The 19,831-nt window shown below is 37.5% G+C and overlaps 1 protein-coding gene across 2 annotated transcripts in view; it reads left to right on the top strand.

The window, feature by feature from the left end:
* The first annotated feature begins 15,176 nt into the window (after positions 1-15,176).
* Positions 15,177-19,831, top strand: part of LOC121253399 — a 35,980-nt gene continuing 31,325 nt past the window's right edge. The window contains exons 1-4 of one of the 2 annotated variants that reach the window (XR_005938400.1): positions 15,177-15,462; positions 16,842-17,032; positions 17,134-17,194; positions 17,351-17,399. Coding sequence is in view for 1 of the 2 variants with exons in the window: in XM_041153419.1 (XP_041009353.1) it covers positions 15,261-15,462; positions 16,842-17,032; positions 17,134-17,194; positions 17,351-17,399 (503 nt within the window). In the remaining variant the exon portion in view is untranslated. The remainder of the gene's footprint in view (positions 15,463-16,841; positions 17,033-17,133; positions 17,195-17,350; positions 17,400-19,831) is intronic. The other variant, XM_041153419.1, reaches the window with a different exon arrangement.

The following is a 19,831-nucleotide window of genomic DNA, read 5'->3' as shown; positions in this document are numbered from 1 at the left end:
CCTTTATCTCTGCCAGATTTTACTAAAAAAGTTGTGATTGAATGTGATGATTGTGGGGTTGGGGTAGGAGTTGTATTGATACAAAACCAAGATCCACTAGCTTTTCTTAGTCAAGCTCTCAAAGGTAAGAATTTGTTGCTTTTTACTTATGAGAAAGAGTTGTTAGCACTTCTGTTAGCTATTAAAAAATGGAGGCCTTACCTTGTAGATGATTGATTCGAGGTGGTCACCCTCCAAGAACTTGATCAAGAATTGCACAGAGAGAGAGAGAGAGTGTGTGTGTGTGTGTGTGTGCGTGCACTAAATTCCAGAGTTGGCCTCTTTCCCAACTCGTGGATGCTTTTATATGTATTAAAAAACTTCTTTCTACTAAATGACATCACTCCATTACTTACACAATTCACCCAACGATGTCATTCTACTTATCATTCGTAAGTCACACACATACAAAAAGACAAAAAGATAGGGGTGAACACCAACCCTATTGGTGCAGATTTTGACCAAAATCGATGCCAACCGATGGAGGGGATTTGCATAGAACAACCGACCGTACCGACAGATGGGGAGGGGAAATATTGGCCATATTGACTCTGGCAGTTCTCGGTTGGTTCTCTGTCCCCCTAGAGACAAGGTTCGTCTGAGAGAGTAAAGAGAGAAAGTGTTGTAGAGGAGAGAGAGAGAGAGAGAGAGAGAGAGAGAGAGAGAGAGAGAGAGGGAGAATGAGAGAAACTGAGAAATCGGATAAGAGAAAGGAGGGGAAGAAGATGAGCTCAAATAAAAATGAAATCGTTTGGTTTAAAGTCAAATGACGTTGTTTCACTCGTATGGTTTTTTAAATGTGTTATGTGTAAAACGATGTCGTTTGGTTTATTTCACTTGTATTTTTTTTTTTTTTGTATACTTTAAGTCTAAAACGATGTCATTTCTCTTAAACTTAAGTGGAAATACGTCGTTTAATTACAATATATATAAATATATATTTATTTAATTGGCCAGTTCTGGGATTTGAACCAAGTTTAAACCGGAACCGAACCAACCAACGTAGGTTTTAAGGAATTTCTACCGCTAGCCTACTGGTTTTGGCCGGTTCCGTGCTCTGGCGGTAGGTTTGTGTCGGTGCCAGCCAGTTTTCGATTGTTGTTCAGCCCTACAAAATGAGACAGCTTTACAACATTACACTAATTAAAACATCTTCGTATCAATATGCTTCAAACTAACAAAACTACCACTCATGGTTCTACTATTTCACAAAGTCAGCCTTCCTTGCTCAACGCCAACCTTCTTCAGTTCCCACTGCACCTATTCACTGCACAACTTCTTCAGCCCATAACACAAACGACACCAAGCTTGTCTTAAATATCAACATATATGAGTATTTTATTAAGACGAGATCATTCATTCTTCAACTTCAAAAATAAACTTAAAACTTTCTTGTTTCATGCTAACTTCATCACCAACTCAACACTAATCCTTAACTCAATACTTATTTTTACAACTAAAAATAAATGTTTTAACACATCTTTTTGCAACCACAAAACCATTGATCTAAAACCAATTACAGGAAATTTCCTTGTCTTAAAGTAAATTCAAAGATACAATTGAAATTTGATGAAAAAACCGACCAATACAATTTTTTCAAAGCATGGTGTAGAATGCACTGGGATGGTTTATGATTTCTTGAGTAGATAAATAAGTATCCACCATTTAGCTCTCTCTCTCTATCTCTCTCTCTCTCTCTCTCTTAATGGTTGTTGCTAGTTTTTTTCATCATCGTTGTTAGCTTTGTTAAAAGAGCTATTGCAAACATTAGGGATATGATACTAGAAATTCGTTTTGTGAGAGTAAGAAATATTTGAGCTTCTTTTGAAAGATGGTCGACCAGTGCCTACAGAGGATGCAAAATTCGTTATTGGGATGGGCCGCTAGGGAGGGATATTCATGTTTCCCTCTCATGCTGGGTTGAGACCGTGCGGAGGGCCATCACACATCAATCCCCCATTTTGTGCACTACCCATGGGTTGTGCAAAGGATAAAAAGGGACCTAGGGCCAGGAGAAAATGAAGCCCAGAGCCCAAATAATATAAGGGAAATCGTAGGGTGATAGGGAGCCGATGGTCCTGATGCCACTCTGCACATACGTGCAATGATGGAGCCATATCATTGTCGGGCTGACACATGCGCAGACAGGGGGTCACAGTAAAGTAGTTTGTCACCAATGGTACAGGCGGTGCGACCCCTATCACTAGTAGAGGCACGCAACAGAATCCTAGCCCACCAACCAGCCATAAGGACGTGACCTGAGAAGGCAACACCCCGTCAGAAGTAGCAGAGCAATGTCCCATACGAAAGACAGATACCTCTGACACGAGATACAAGGGACCACCTCGACTAGTGGTATAAAATTCGAACCTCAGGTCAAAATTGGCCCATGTGCTCTGAATATACTGAAATTCTTCCAAGTAAGAGGAACACAGACTTAGGCATTGAAGGTTGCCCATAACCCCAAGGCTCAACTTTGCTTGTGTTGCAGGTTGTTGAGCTCACTAACTAGTGTGCGAAACATGTTGTTAACATTGCTCATAATTGAAAGAAGCATAAAGGTCATAAAAGTTATAGCTTTGGGTGTTTCCACTATGAAATGGCTAATGCAAACACTAGAGGACAACACTGTAGAATGGAAAGAAAGATTCGTTTGAACTTCCCATGTTGGTAGCAAAGCATTCATCACCCAAAAGTGCTCGAATGCTCATGGGAGATCCATGGACATATACCCCCGGATGGATGGTTGAAGAAGTTTTATTTTCATCCCAGAAATGGAGGGAAGGGTATGGAAGAGATTAGCCATGGAGCTTCGAGAGGCATGCAGCAACACAGAGTCCAGCTGAGTTAAATGCTAAAATGGTGTTGAAGTCCCCAAATAGAAATTGCTAATGATAGATGTCCCTAAGAAAAGGGTTGCGAAGCCGTTAAGGATACAGTTTCATCAACATCCTCTTTTTTGAAGACCAAAACAAGGGATTGAAGAGGATTTCAAAGCTCTTCTCAAGTCACTATAAGGAGACAATGTAGAAATCCTCTCAAAGATTTTTGTACACCCAAAAGGGAAAGAAATCGTCTCGAAGAGCTTTGGAGTCCAAAGGGGAATGAAACAACTGTTGTGGAGATGTGCCAAACAAAGGGGTTTATTGCGCCACATGCCTACAAAGGTTACATGAGTAAGGAAGGTGGCTCTCCTCTACCGCACGGTCTATATAAATAAAGGAAGGTGGCTCTCCTCCATCGCAAGGTTTATACTTAGGCCTGATTTGGATAGTGAGTTGAGATGGTTTGTGAATAGTAATGCAATATTTGAGTTGAGATAAGATGAGTTAGAATTTGTTTGAGTTAAAATGTCTTATAGGATTTTGGGAAAGGAGAGAGATTAGTCTGACGTAATAGTCACCAACAGCACACAGTAAGTTCTTGCCACCAAATTCAATACAAAACCATATTACATACAACAACCAAAGTCAATACAATAACTGAAGACAATACAACAATCAAATTCAAAATAACAACCAAAGTTGATATATGTCCAGAAAATTACATTAACCAATCTTACGCTAGCATTAAGTTCTTGCGACCTTCATCACCTTCCTAGGACATAACTATGCGTATAACAGCATAACCAGAACAATTATAGTGACACCATACCATATGCAGTTATTGTATTTCTTGCGCAAGTCTTTAGATTTTTCCTTTTCCTTATCCAATAACTCTTGGATATGCTCCATATGCTCCCTCTCCATCACCAAGTTAGCCTCCAATTCTGACTTCTCAGTCTTCAACTCACGACCTTGTATCTAGAATCTATCTAGTATCTGGCCAACGACATCTCCGCACGTGGAGCAAAAATATCATCTACCCCTCCAATTCCGACTTCTTTGTCTTAAACTCACGACTCTGTATCCGGAGTCTATCTCATATATGGCCAATGACATCCCTGCACATGGAGAAAAAGTATCATCTACCCCATGTTGACAACCATGAGTCCAATATAGGCATCTGTAGAACTTCATTTTTTAGTTATCGTTTGTAGTTAACACTTTTAGACGTTCTCGTAGATTGCAACGACAAAATGGGTCATCCGGTGGTGCTTTACCACCCCAGGTTTTTTTTTTTTTTTTTTTTTTTTTTTTTTTTAATCCAAGAGAAAGAGGTCACATGTACAAGAGTGACCTCCTCCCAATTTATTAAAAAACACCCTCACTTATGGCGAAAGAAAACCGTGGTAACAATCAAACCAACCAATAAACACCAAGAAAACATAATTAAAACACTAAACAAAACTAATAAAGAAATCAAAAACCAGAAACCATCAAACCCAAACAGCTTAACGGCGAAGGTAAGGTAAGCCTAATTTATCCAAACGAATGATACCCCTCAATTGCCTAGGCATTGAAGCCTCTCCCTCAAATCTGCAGCTTGGTTAACTTCCCGAAATTGATGCCGAATTGAGAAACTAACACCCTGTAATTCTTGACAAACTTCCTCCGAGAAATCCCAAAGGTACCATACGGAACAACTCCCAGCAAGGACCCAATCCACCACAATTTTTGAGTCACACTCAATCTTCAAAAGAAGATAACCCAGCGATTTACATAAAGCCACCCCCTCTTTAAGGGCTCTAAGTTCAGCCTCATTATTAGTCCCATGACCAAAACAAGCTGAAAACCCCCCTAAAACAGCACCCACACTATCCCGAATCACCCCTCCTCCACCACAGGTTCCTAGATTACCTCTGCAGCTACCATCAACATTTAATTTTACACAACCTGATGCTGGCTTAGACCAAGAAATTGCTCTAGAAATTTTGTGAGTAATGGGTTGTAAGGGCAGATCTAACCTCTGTAAAATTCGCTCATCCGAAGCAAAAAGGAAGCCCACCTTATTATACGTGCTGGACAATAATTTCAGCCAATATTTTAAAGACCACCAGACACTATCAACTGCCACCACACTACCCTCCATGCGCGCACGATATCGTCAATGCCATAACTTCCAGGTAATAAGGCAAGGCAAAATACCAAGGAGCATACCTCTCTGTGAATTTCTCTTTGCCAGCGAAACCATTGAGAAACACATCCCCACCAAGTTCTCGATGTCAAAACCGATATTCCCACTTCCCTTGCTGCTTTGTGCCACAGCTGAGATGCAAACACCCCTGAAATAATACATGATCTAGTGATTCAACCTTCCTATCAGCACAACAATCACATCGGGATGCCATGGAAATCCCACAAGACTAGACCCGTGCATCCACTGGTAAACACCGAAATCTGGCCTTCCACATACAGACCGAAATCTTTTTCGGTAGCACTCTATTCCATATCCATTTCAGAGATGAGTCTCAATCCAATTTAACTCGGATCAAATCCCAAGCACTGGCTGACGAAAAACAACCATCTGTGGAAGGTTTCCACACAATAATATCCTTCCTCTCTTTCCCAGCAGGAAACGAGGACACAATTTCTCCCATAATGCCTGCACCCACCAAGTTTTCAAGAAGCTCAACATCCCAAGTATTGTCAACCCAGCACTCTCGAATTTGAATCAAAGGATTCAAAACTTCTGGTACTCTTAAACATAGCGGACCATTTTCCATCCATCGATCAAACCAGAAAGAAATCTTACCAGTTCTAATCTTCCATATTACATTATCACACACATCCGGCAAAACAGACATAACAGACTTCCAAAATCGAGAGCAAGATACTGTATTTTTAGCAAGTAGTAAGTGCCCACTCTTCGCATACTTAGCCTTGAAGAATCGGGTCCATAGATTATTAACTGCCAAAAGACGCCATGCGAATTTCATGTGTAATGACCGTTCGACCTCATTGAAATCCCGAAGCCCCAAACCACCCTCCAACGTCGGTCTACATACTTTGGACCAAGAAATCCATTTTCTCTTAACATTACCATTAACATCACCCCAAAAGAAAGAGGACAAGATGGAGTTTAACCTCTTCAAAATCACTTTAGGCACATTTAGCACAGATAAGAGATGTGTAGACATGCAGGAAAGTACATGTTTTAGCAAAATCAATCTCCCACCTTGTGACAGTAATTTAACACCCAGCCACCTTGTCACAAATTTTATGTACTATAGGTTCCAGCGAACTGGCCATGTGACGACTAGAAACCAACGGCACTCCCAGATAATAAGTCGGAAACGATCCTTCCGTAAAACCCGATACTCTCAGAAGACTACGACGCCGTGCAAGACTGATATGTTTAGAAAGAAAAAGAGCCGATTTCCCTTTATTAATAATTTGGCCAGACCATTTCTCATACAGATCAAATATTTTAATCAACTTCTTAACCGCCCTAGAATTTCCGTTAGCAAAAACAAGAAGATCATCCGCATAAAAATGATGGGAAATCAAAGGCGCGCCCACCGGACGATAAAATTTCCCAATACTCCCATCCTCAAAATTCCGCTTGATTAATCTCAATAATACTTCCTCCATAAGAATAAACAAATACGGAGAAAGAGGATCACCTTGTCGCAACCCCCTAGAGGACTTGAAAAAACCTTTGTACGTCCCATTCATCATCACAGAAAACCAAGGAGACCTCACACATTGCGCAATTAATCAGCAAAATTTTCCGTCAAAGCCAAATCTTTGTAGGACATCTAAAAGGAAATCCCAGTGTACTCGATCATAAGCTTTAGCCATATCAATCTTCATAATAATATTCCCTCCATGATTTTTCCTATGAAGCGAATGAACCATCTTCTGGGCTAAGGTAATATTTTCAAAAATACTTCGCCCAGGTATAAAGGCTCCCTGTTCCTGAGAAATTAATCTAGGCAGCAACGTCGTTAATCGTCTCACCAAAATCTTGGTAAAAATTTTATAAGCCACCGAACAAAGACTTATCGGTCGGAATTTGTCAAAACTTTTAGGATCCGGAACTTTAGGAATGAGTACAATATATGACGAGGAATAATACCTGGGCAATTCCGTCCCATTAAAAAAATCACACGCCGCCTCAACCACATCCTCCTTTACAATACCCCAACACTAAATAAAAAATTCTGAACCAAAGCCATCCGGACCAGGCGAGCTTTGTCTTGTGATTGAAAAAACAGCATCTTTAACTTCAACTTCCGTCGGGGATGCACAAAGCATCTCATTATCTTCCTGCATAATTTCATATTCTACCAAGCCAGAAAAATCTGTAGCCTGTACCAACGGCACCGTGGAAAGAAAATCACGGAAGTAATCCGTAGCCCCTGCATGAACTTCCTCAGGACTGTCCTGTACAGTACCATCTTCCAGCTGCATCTTAGAAATGAACATAACTTTCCCTTTTTGGTTGAAAAAATTTGTTGTTTTGATCCCCCTCTTGGAGCCATTTTTTCTTTGCTTTTTTGTGCTAAATGAATCTCCTCCCTATTCTCCCATTCAGCAAGTTCCATTCGGGTACTCAGAAATTGCTCTTCTACATCAGGAGTATACTCAACTTGTAGCTGATGTTCCAAGACTTCCAACTACTCTTCAAGTGATTTAATCTTTTGGTCCACTCGACCAAATACTGGGAAATTCCAAGAACGTAAAGCCACCTTCATTTTCTTAAGCTTAGCAGCCAGCCTAACTAAACCAGTTCGAGGCTCTGGTTGCTTCCATATGGCTGCCACACATGGCAGGAAATTTGAGTGAGAACACCACATGTTCTGAAATTTAAATGGCGAGGGACCATAGGAAACTCTCGGCACATCAAAGAAAAGTACCATCGGACTATGATTAGAAGTTTTCCGAGGCAAGTATTCCACATAGGAAGCCCCGTATAAATTAGCAAAAGCGATGTTCATCACCGCCCTATCCAACCTAGCCCACTTTCGAGACCGCCCCTCCTGCCCATTGCACCACGACATTGAGCGACCTAGAAATCGCATGTCCATAAGTCTGCAAGAATCTAAACAATCATTAAAATCCATCATAGACGATAAAGACCTAGGATTACTGCCAAGCCTTTCAACATCAGACCGAATAACATTAAAATCTCCAATCACCACCCATGGATATTCCTCTGTCTGAATGTCATTTAATTCCTGCCATAGCTCCCTACGATCTGCCTGAAGACATTTTGCATAAACAAATGTAACTAACATTCGCGTATTAGCCACACATAACCAACCAGAGAGTGATTGACTCGTGAAGCTGGAACCCACAAAATCAAAACCGTCCTTCCATAACACCCAAACTTTGCCACCTACGACTGCATTACTACAAAAATTTGGTAGACCCAGAAAAAGTGCCAGTTTAGGCATATTCGCCTCCTCCTGAAATGGTTCTAGGACCACTACAACAGCAACTTTTTTTACCCTCACTAAGCTTTTTATTCTCCTTCTAGAATGTCTCAAACCTCTGATATTCCAGACCAAAAAAGTGTCAATCATAGGTCCAGTTTTGATGAGCGAGTTGACACCCGCTGTGATTTTCGTACACTACACTGCAATTTATCCGGCCGTTGAGAATCATTACCAAGCTTCTCTGGCTCTGAATCATAGGCCTTTTCTCTACCCAGGTTTGGAAGTTGTCCCTCATCTTCATCCGAAACATATGTGATGGCTTTCTCAATTCCACGCCCACATTCCCACTCCAAAATTCCATAATTGCACCCCTCTGACCACTCTCGAAATCTATCTGAACAAACACGTCTTCAACCACCAGTACCTCATCAGTAATTATCGGTCTTTCCTGAATCACATCCCTTGCCATATTCACTGGAACATGACTTCCATTCTCAGTTATAATATTCGGTTCACACTCAATCTCTTCACAGTCCTCTTCCTCTTCTACATTTACATCCACCATCAGATGATTCATCTTACCAACCTCTGCCACCTCAATATGGGCTTCTTTCAGCATTTGACTAGATATAGGCTCTTTTTCTCTATCATCTCCTTCAATATCCTTTCCCTTATCACCCCTATCATCTGTCACCATCACCATGTCCCCCTTCTCCACCCCACTATCTATCACCGCCACCTTGTTGAGAGAGATCTTTTTTTGTTTCTCCTGCCAAATATGTTTATGCTTATGCTTCCCCACAGCCTGGTCCCCCTCATTCCTCTTCAAACCTACACGACACACCACTGATGTATGCCCTTGACTATGACACTTCAAGCAATAGAATCCATTTTTCTCATACTTAGCCACTTGCTAGATCTTTTTATTAGCCGAAACAACTATAGGAAAGCCTTGACCCGGGTCTTCCGATAAATCAACTTCAACACAGATTCTGGCCCCAGACGCACGAGTTTTATTCAGAGTAGCATTGTCAGTGCCTAAATACCTTCCAAATCGCGTTGCCAAAATTTGTAAACAATCCTTCCGATACAAGTGCATCGGGAGACCTGGGAGGAAAATCCATTGCGGCGCAATAGGCGATTCTTTCATCAAATCAAATTCCTTCGTCCATCTGAACAAACGGAAAGAATACTCACCAATCATACGCCCTTCACATGCCCATCCATGCACAAAGTCACGTTCATTCCTCATCTGAAGAAGGACATGATGATCATCCATGAAACTAACAACAGGAACTTCCAAAAGGCCTCATGATTTAATAACAGCATTCCTGATCACATCAATGGACGACCGTGTACGCATAAATTTAAGTACAAGAGCAAATTGAAATCATCAGCAGCCTTAGCCATCTCCACCTCTGTAAACACAAACCCTAGTTCACCATCAATGTCAACCGGATATCTCATAGGCAAACGAAAAGAAGACGAGTCCAAAGAATTCGCCATTGCTTGCACGTACGTTTTCTTGCCCGCATCCTCCGTAGACAATCCCTCCGAGGGTGGATCCAACGGCAGAGCCATGACCGCCGCTCATCCAAACCTCGCAAACAGTCGAAAACATGCCGAAACAAGGAAACTCCGGGAAAACCGGAATAACCAAAATAAACCCAAAAGTCGCCTCAGAATCGCCTCAGGGCTGATCCACTCCAGCTTGTGCTAGATGAAACAGTGGAAATCTTTCATAACCTACTGAAATATACATGTTAGTCGAGTATATAAGTCCAAGTCATGGCAGAATTGGATCCAAGCAATATATCATGGCAAATAAACTGGAACATTATGTAAGCATGACAACATTAAGATTAAGACAAAATTCATTTATAGTGATAAAAAGCTTACAATAGCTACTAGAAATTATAGATTCACAAATTGGACGCTACTATGTTGCAAAAACCAAACTTAAATTAACATACAAGCCAACCTAATATCTATACATAAACAACCTACGCTTAATATAGATACAAAGCTGCATAAATGGAGCAGTCCAATGTTGCTTAAATTCTTATGCATGACTTATTCAAGAACTAATATTTCAACAATCATGCATAGAGAAAATTCTAACCGAAAAGCTAACTTGTTAGTTTAAATTATATTATTTTCTTCCTGTTTCTTCGCAGATTAAATACATGGACATTCAATCATTGTTTCCACCAAACTGTGATCATGACCCGAAAATGATAATAATAATTAATTGAGAATACAAGTAGTACATTAATTAAGACTGATAATTTGGATATAAAAAACCAAGTCAATTTGAATGAAAAAAAAAAGTATTTTCACATTTATTTATCAATCAGCAACTGAAGTAGAGTAAAGAGATTGATCATAGAAGCCCATATATGTTCGACCCAACAACTGTGATTATGTTTATATATATATATATATATATATATATATAGCAGCAATGGATGCAAAACCCTGGGTTGTAGCTCCACGCATAGAGACACTAGCTGCTCCACTTCTCCACGAAACAAAAGCCCTAGAATCCCAAATGCCCAGATGCGAAGTGTTGCGATAGTTGAGGGATTTTGATACTAATGAGCAGCACGTTTAGATGAGTGAGGGCTGCTTTTGTCTTTGTAGGTGAAGAAGTTGCACGTGACCAGCACGTGCTTGACTTTCCGTTGCATTTGACGCTGATGGTAGGCGGAAGGGGGGTTGATAAGTTTTGAAAGGTAGAGGGTCCACTATGACGAAATTATTAGTTCGGGGGGCAAATTGTGAATCACATGAAAGTTTGAGGGGGCAAAATGAAATTTCCCCTTAATAAATTGTGTTTTGTGAGTAAACCATTTTTAGAAGCTCTCCAAGAGAAGACTTTCACCTTATTAGGCATCTGTAATTTTCACAATTCTTTCCAAAGTTATTTCTACTGGCCTGAGTTTGAGCTTTCTCCTCTCATATTGTCCTTATCAGCATCTCTGATTTATCTATAGGCACTTCTAACAAAAAAGTTCCCATCCTTCTTGGGTTCCCAGATCATTTTCTCTTCTCTAACTCCAGATGTAAGAATGATCTTCAAGACTTCTGTAACTGCACCTAGTGGTAGTAGTCTGCTGAGTTGATCTACATCTCATCTTCAAGCATTTTCATCAATAAGACTCTCAACTGTATCTCCTTGAATCTGACAACCCTCGCCTCTCCTATATTGCAATAGATTTCTAAATCTTGGAAGCCATTAATCAAACCATATATTTATAGGTTTGCCATTTCCAACTCTCCATCTACCTCCCGTTGCTATGCACTTTCTAACTTCTCAGATACCTCTCCAAGCATAAAAAGGAGATACACCTAACTTTGACTCCATAAAGCTAGTATGAGGGAAGTACTTAGCTTTAAAGATTGTGTAACAAAGATGTACCTTCCTGCATGATTCTCCATCATTGTTTTGCTAGGAGAGCCATATTGAAGGATTTAATGTCTTTGAAACACATACCTCCTTCCCATTTGTCTTCACACATTTTTGTCCAGCTGACCCAATGTATTCTATTATCATTTTGTCTCTGGCCTCACCAAAACCTTGGCATTAAACCTTCAAATTCCTTACAAAGATTCCCTGGTAGCTTGAAACAACTCATAGAGTAAGTAGGGATAGACAATGCCACATCGTTTATTAAAATTTCTCTTCCTCCTTGAGAAAGTAATTTTTCCTTCCATCCTTGAAGATTTTGCCAAAATCTATTCTTGATTTCTAAAAAAGCCTTGTTTTTTGCCCTACCAATCATTAGGGGAAGTCCCATATATTTATTATATTGTTGAAAACTATTAACTCTCCAAAACTCAAATATCTCCTTCTACTTCACAGGACTAATATTCTTACTGAAAACCATTGTTGTTTTGCTTCTGTTAACTTGCAGTCCAGAAATTCTCTCATATTTCTCCTGAAGATTATGAATCTACCTTGTCTCATTCATATTTACTTTACAGAACAAAAGGCTATCATCTGCAAAAAGTAGATGATTAAGTCTAAGTGCTCCTCGACAAATTCTGATGCCTTGGAAATTTTTTGTAGCTTTAGCTTGGTTTAAGAGATTGATGAGTCCTTCTATACACATAAGAAAGAGGAAAGGGGATAAAGAATCCCCTGCCGTAGTTCTCTAGAAGGTTTGATAGGATCCCTAGGCTCACCATTAATCATAATGGAAAAAGACAAAGTTCTTACACACTTTATAATCAAGGCTACCCAAGCTTCCTGGAAACCTATCCTTAACATAATCTTCTCTAGAAAATCTCACTCTACCCTATCGTAGGCTTTACTCATATCTAGGTTTAGAGACATATAACCATCTTTGCATTTTCTCTTATGGCAAAGATAATGTATCATCTCATATGCTACTAAAACATTATCAGTAATGAGTCTACCTGGAACAAGAGTACTTTGAGTAAGAGAAATAACATTAGGTAAGAATCTCTTCAACTTATTTCCTAAAATTTTAAAGACCAGCTTATAAAAAACATTACAAAGGCTTATTGGTCTAAAATCATCAACAACCTCAGATTTCTTCTTCTTAGGAATCAAAGAGATAAAAATATGATTCATAGAGCTTGGGAACTCACCATTATTTAAAGCCTCCAACACTGCTATAGTGACATCCCTCCTCATTGTGCTCCAATATTTTTTATAGAAGATTGGCGCCATACCATCTAGTCTTAGTGCTTTGGTAGGGTGCATATGTTGGAGAGCAGAGTAAACTTCCCCTTCAGAAAAAGTTTGAAGAAGTTCCATATTCATATTAGCATTGACTCTTCCTTCAAGACCTTCCAGAATATCCTTATTTCCCCTTTACGTTGATGTGGTAAACAAGTCATGAAATATTTCAGAATCACCTCATCTCTCCCATCCTCCACCTGCCATCTTCCTTCCCCATCCCTTACACCTCTAATATGGTTCTTTTTCTTCCTTTGGGATGCTTTATTATGAAAACATCTCATGTTTTTCACCTTCTTGAAGCCAAAGGGCTTTTGAATGCTGCCTCCACATTATTTCTTCCCTTTTCAGCCAATTTTGCAAATCCAATTGAGCTTCTTTATGCTCATCAATTCTAGTACAGTGAGAATCTGAATATTGAAGGAACTTAACCTTTCATCTGCTTTGATTGATATTCTTGCTGATGTGACCAAAGACCTACTTGTTCCATACCTCTAACTTTTCACTACATGAAGTTAGTTTTTCAATCACATTCTCCATCCTTGTAACCCTAAAGCTAGCCAACCAAGCCTTCTTAATCATTGTTTCACAATCTGCCAAATCCACCCACAAGATCTCAAATCTAAAAGGCCTCTTCCCAATCCTCTTGAACTTGTCACCATGTAATTGTAAAATAACTAGAATATGATAAGAAGAAGCATCCGTTCCATGAATAACATTAGCATTTGGATAGAGGGTCTTCGATTCAAGATTAGCAACATATCTATCTAACCTCTCACTTATACTTTGGTGATTGCCTCGTCTATTACACCAAAAATCTCCAAAAAAAAACCCCAAAATCATCAAACATAGCTATAAAATCATTCAACTATTTCTCAGGTCTAGCTTTGCCACTTTTTTTTTTTTAATCGTTACTCATAATCTCATGAAAATCTTTAAAAATGAGCCATGCTTGATCGTTGGAAACCTTAAAAGTGTGTATAAGATTCCAAGTTTCAAGCCTATGGTTTGTATTAGGATTTCTATTCTTCCTTAACACAAACATTAATAGGAAACTTAGAAAAATTTGAAACTGTCAAAGTAATCTCTTTCTTCTGGAACAAAGCCAAACCACCAGTACAACCTACACTATCAACAGCAAAACAATTCTCAAAGCCCAAATAATACTTCAACTTTTCTAATTTCTTCATGGCCAACGTTGTTTCTTGCATAAAAAGAATAAAGTGAGCTTCTTTCTTAACTAGGTCTTGAAGGACATATTTGATATTTATGTTAAAATACAATTGCTAAAAAGAAAGAGAAATGCACATCTATAATTATAGTTTTATGCACACGTGTCAACTACTATTTTAAAAAATTAAAATTAAAAAATTCGAACTAAAAAACATGATAAAATAGTGCAAGATGTCGTGATTAAAGTTTGGGAAATGATCAGTAGAAATCTAAATTGGACAAATTTTATGCAAGTTTTTGTAGACTATCTTAAAAAGTTACAAAAAAATTATTTTTTATTAATAGGATTTTTTTTAATAAAGAATTATACAAAATTTATATATTTAATACTTAGAGCACTCACAATGACTTTTGTATTATACAAAAAATATAAATAATTTGAAAAATTGTTCTAAAAAGAAACTCTATCCGATTATATAAAATGAATTGTAAAATACATTTAGCTACAGTATCCCATTCTGTAAAAAATTTTTTATTGTTAATATTTCATTTATTCCCTCATTTTTATTTACTTTGATTTTTATCATATAAGTAAATTCTTTTTATTGTTCATCATTTAAAATACATATATTTCATTTTCTTCTAAAAACTATTTTGGAATTATTTTTAAATCAATTTTTTCATATTTGATTATATTTTTAATTTTTATTTGGCTTATATATTTTTGTTTTACATATAAGGATTGAATTATTTTATATTGTATATAAAAATAAATTATAAATATAAAAAAATATATAGATATTGTAAATTTATTGGTAGAAATAAAATATTTAAAAAGAAAAAAAATATTTAAATAATATAAAAAAATAGATAAACTGATAGATAATATATTGTAAAAGTTAATATGTAAAATAAAAAATATAAATTTTAATGATGTATTTTAAAAGATAAAATAAAAAATTCATTAGGTGCTCTTATAAATTGCATTAACGGAATAGCACGTTTGGATACAGTATCTTGTCCGTACGAAAGCAGTCAAATTTCTCATCTGGTCTGGCTGTCCAAACACCGCCTAAGATGGCAGATAGTTATGCCACTCTCGAACAACGATCGGAAAAAATGTCTCCGGCTAACCTTAAGGACAGTATGGAAGAGCTTCTGAGGTTTACTCTGGAGTCTCATATAAACGAAACCCTACAATTCGATCTACAGCTCTCCAAGGCATTCTGCTACAACCTCCTCAAAGACGACCCCACCGACACCAACTCTTCCCCGATCGGTAATATTTTGAAGAAAGAAAAAGAAATCGATTTTTTTACAAGTTACTTCCCGGTAAAATTTAGGAAAAGAACAAAGAGAAGCAGTGAAAAAAAAATGTGGCGGTTTGGGAGCCCGGAAGTAGAAGAAGTACTCTGAATTTTCAGTTTTTTGGGGGAGGGGGTTCAATAAGTGCTGATTTGAAAGGAAAAAAAATTGATTTGTGGGAGCATATTCTATGTTTTAGGGGCTCGAAATAGTACAATTGGAAAATGGGGAAAAATAAAAGAAATGCGAAAACTTTGTTTAATCTGCTTGGTCACTAACTTGATGTAGGGAAGGAAAGAACAATTAACGATGTTGGCATCTTGAGTATTTGATTTTGTTCAGAACATAGAAAGAAGTTTGGATTACGGATCAAACAAAAAAAAAAAAAAAAAAAAAGGAGAAAGAAAAGTGTTTGGACAACACAAGTATCGAGTATAATATCAAACTAGAAATATGTAACCTACTAATGTAAGGGTAATGCATCAAGTTCACCATAGGAAGTCGATCGTTTTTTATATAAAGAGACACCTTTGGTCCCAGGGACATGTAATGCCCCGGATGAAATGTAGAGAATGAGTAAGTGCTCGTTTATTTGTTGAGTTAAGGTCAGAAAACAAAAGAGCTAAGGATTCCAGATTTGTAAATCGCACCTTTCGGAACTCAATGAGATGAAAGAAAACACGGTTCACTTGGGTCTATTGCATCTATTTCCTTTCCCTTATGAAATAAAGATATAAAAGGCAGAGATTCAAATTTCCAATTAGTTTTATTTCCAGGGTTTTCGTGGCTATTAAATGGAGTGTTAACTTTCAGATTTAGAAAATTCTTATTCACAAATTTTCTATGTATATCTTAGACTCCGTTTGGATGCGAAGAGTGTCTCAAATCATATGTGAATAGTAGTGAAATAGTTTGTGAATAATAGTGAAATAGTTGTGAATAATAATGAACTGTTTGTGAATAGTGGTGAAGTAGTCTGAGAAGAGAACAATTGTGTTCCCAAACATAGCTTTAATACCCTTTGTCATCTGAAACAAACTAGTAGTAATTCATGTCACGAATCATAGTGAAACTTTCTTCATTTTATTCAGGGGTCATGTTATTTATTATTCGTCTGCAAGAAAATGCAAATGAAATACAAAAAAATCATTAAATGGAACGCAATAATCAAATTGAAAGGTCTAGTCATACAATATGCATTCTAGGTCAAAGATCACATTCTGATGAAGCACTTCTGTTACTTCTTTTGTTTACATAATTTCTAAAGAGAGTGGTCCAAATTGATTCTATTTTGATTGTAGATGTCTGCTTCATTAAATTAGAGGATTCTAATTCATCATACTCATTTGACAGATTCTTCTCTAGGAGTCCCATCATATCCTTTATACAAGCAACTAGCATCGTCATTATTAGAATCAATAGATTCTAAAACCTTGTGTAGTTCACACTGCAATTTTATGTTGATCCCCGAAGGAAGCTCCTTTAAGCAGAAAGAAGCTGAATGGCAGAAGCTGGTTTTCCATAAGGGATCTGAACTAGTGAATGTAAGTTTTGATTGATGGTGTTATTTGATGCCAATTTTTGTTGATGTATGAATTGTTGAGGCTCACTTCATATAAACATAACTTATGCTGAATTTTAATAGCTTATGAAGACTGCAGTCCATGAACTTCATGTTCAGGAGCCTTTCTTTTCACAGCTAAAAGGTGCCGAAGTGTTTCTACTGTGAACTCCGTGTTTCTTGTCTGAACATGACTAAATAATATCTATGTTGTAATAGGAGAATTAACTATTTCTATGTTGATTACCAATTATTTTTGAAGCATATCTATCTTATCTGGTAATTTTGACATTGGATGTAGATGGCCGGAAAACAATTGAAGGAAGGTGTGCTGTTGGTGACTACAATAGGTATACAAATTCGATCATTTGTAAATTTACTGATAAATGCTTTTTTTTTAATGCATTTCTCATTTTGTATTGTTAGAGATAATATTCTTGGGTTTATGACTTTATAATGAGGATTTTGGTGCCTAACATGGATATCTAATGCAGTCACCTAATGCAATGCAGAAATTGAGGTATTTATTTTGTTGGTTTATCATTGAAACTAAACTAACATAAAGGCCAATAAGATTAGTTGGGGGTCCAAACTAAACTAACTGAATTTGATGTAACAAGACATAACTAGAGCCATGTTCCACTCCCTATCTAAGAGTCCTCCCCAAGAAGGTTGTCATTGCGATTTTTAACTTGAATGGTTTTTTATCAAATTTTGTCTTCCCAAAAGTAGTCACAATAAACCCATTTAGATTCATTGATTAGGTTGGAGTCTAGATACAAGTCTAGGACTTGCAAACCTCCTGCAAGCCTTTCGAAAAAAAAGGAGGTCACAAAAGTTGGTTCAGATGGTTTTTTCCAAAGGGCTTTTACAGGGCTTGCACACCTTATGCTTGGACAAATAAGTTTCCTTTAGGTTGTTGATCTTGGATTAGGTCAATAGATTAAGTTCAGCCTAAACCACCTCAAATGACATTTGTGGGCTATGAGGGCATGGTGTAGAAGACCGCTAGAAGAGGTTGAGGTATTTCTCTCATTTCATTATCTATGAGTTGACTGATGGGTCTAATTTTAGATTCTGACATGATGTGTGATTCAGGGGCCAGCCCTTGAAGACTTTCTCCTTCTGTCCCATTGTAATGGTGCTTCAATTGCATAACATTTGCAGATTTCTGAAAATATGTCCTACTATAATATTACTTTCATCAAATCAGCCCATGATTGGAGTTGAAGTTGTTCTCTTTGTTCTTCAACAAGTTGTATTCTTTTAGGTGGATTATATGCGGCGATGATCAAATATGTTTGGTCCCGTCTAAAATATGGATATTTGGGGTTAAATCCTTCTTTAATGCCCTCATCCCTCCAGTTGGCTCACCATTTCTTAGAAATATAATTGGAGAAACAAGTCGCCTTCGAGGGCAGCTTTTTCTTTTTTGTTTGGGTGTTTGCCTTAGGATAGATTTAATTGACATATAATTTGAGAAAGAGACATATTGTAATACCAAACATTGGTGTTCTATGTACAAGTAGAATGAGGAAAGCATTGATTATTTTCTGCTACATTTTGAGCATTGATCTTCTTCAGCACTTTTGAGTATGGGGGTAATCGGTCCGGTCCGGTCGGTCCATGGGGGAATTTAAGACTGGACCGAAAATTTCGATCCACCCATTTTCCAGACCGAGATCGGACCGATTACCCCTATATAGATCAGACTGGACCAGAAAGCCCAAAATTACATTCTAATGTGTAGTTTTGCCCAATTATATAGAAAAAACTCAAAATTTTTCCAATTTTGAACATCAACTATTTAACTTTATTTGCACATTTTGTTCTTGAAAATAGCCTAAAGAAAGGCTGGAAAAATTATCCATATCCATCCATAAAAATTAGCAATCATCATAATAAAATTGAAAACAAAAAATAGAGAGAGAAATTGAAAAATGCAATATCATCCAAACTCCAAATAAAAGAAAAAAAATAGAAAATGAAAGGAAACAAAATTATGTATCATTGCATATAACATTATGATTTATCATATAATATATTAGTTAATTGCTAGTATATTAGTTAATAGTATATTTAACATTTTATATGGTCAATGGTAATAGGTTAGATGAAAATTACATAATTAATTTATACAACTATTATATAAAATAATATACTTATCAAAGAAAAAATATAAAATAATATACATGAAAAATATTTAAAAAATATTTAAAAACTATACATACACTTTGGTCGGTCCGGTCTGGTCCAAAAAAGCCACACCCCTGGACTGGACCGGACCGAAAATTGAAATTCTAAGGTTATATGGACCAAAACTGACCAATATACTTATCAATCCGGTCCGGACTGAACCATTCGGTCCGGTCAGGTTTTCTGGTCCGGACCGGTAAACTTACATCCCTACTTTTGAGCTTAAGTGGGTCATCCTTGGCAAGTAGTGGAGTTGTTTGCATGCTAGTGGAGCCCTTTCGGAAGTCATTGAGATTCATAATTTTGTAGGATGGCCCTTTTGTGCTTAATCTTGTGCATGTGGCAAGAGACAACTCTGGACTTTTGAAGACAGCAAGAGGATGGTAACATAGTTAAAAAATACAAACTTCAGCACCCCTTGACTACTTACAACGGTTCCTAACTCTCTAGCTTTCTAGATTTCAAAGACTTGCTTCTTCTTGTCGTTACTAGTTGGGTGCATCCTTTTTATACTTCCTATTTACTGGGTTGCACCTTTTGTGCTTTGAATAAAACTACGTTGAATTTTGGTTTAGTTTATTAACAT

The sequence above is a fragment of the Juglans microcarpa x Juglans regia genome, chromosome 1D, assembly GCF_004785595.1.
Source record: "Juglans microcarpa x Juglans regia isolate MS1-56 chromosome 1D, Jm3101_v1.0, whole genome shotgun sequence".
Lineage (NCBI taxonomy): Eukaryota > Viridiplantae > Streptophyta > Magnoliopsida > Fagales > Juglandaceae > Juglans > Juglans microcarpa x Juglans regia.
Note: the sequence above shows the minus strand (reverse complement) of the source record. Positions and strands in the feature narration are given on the sequence as shown.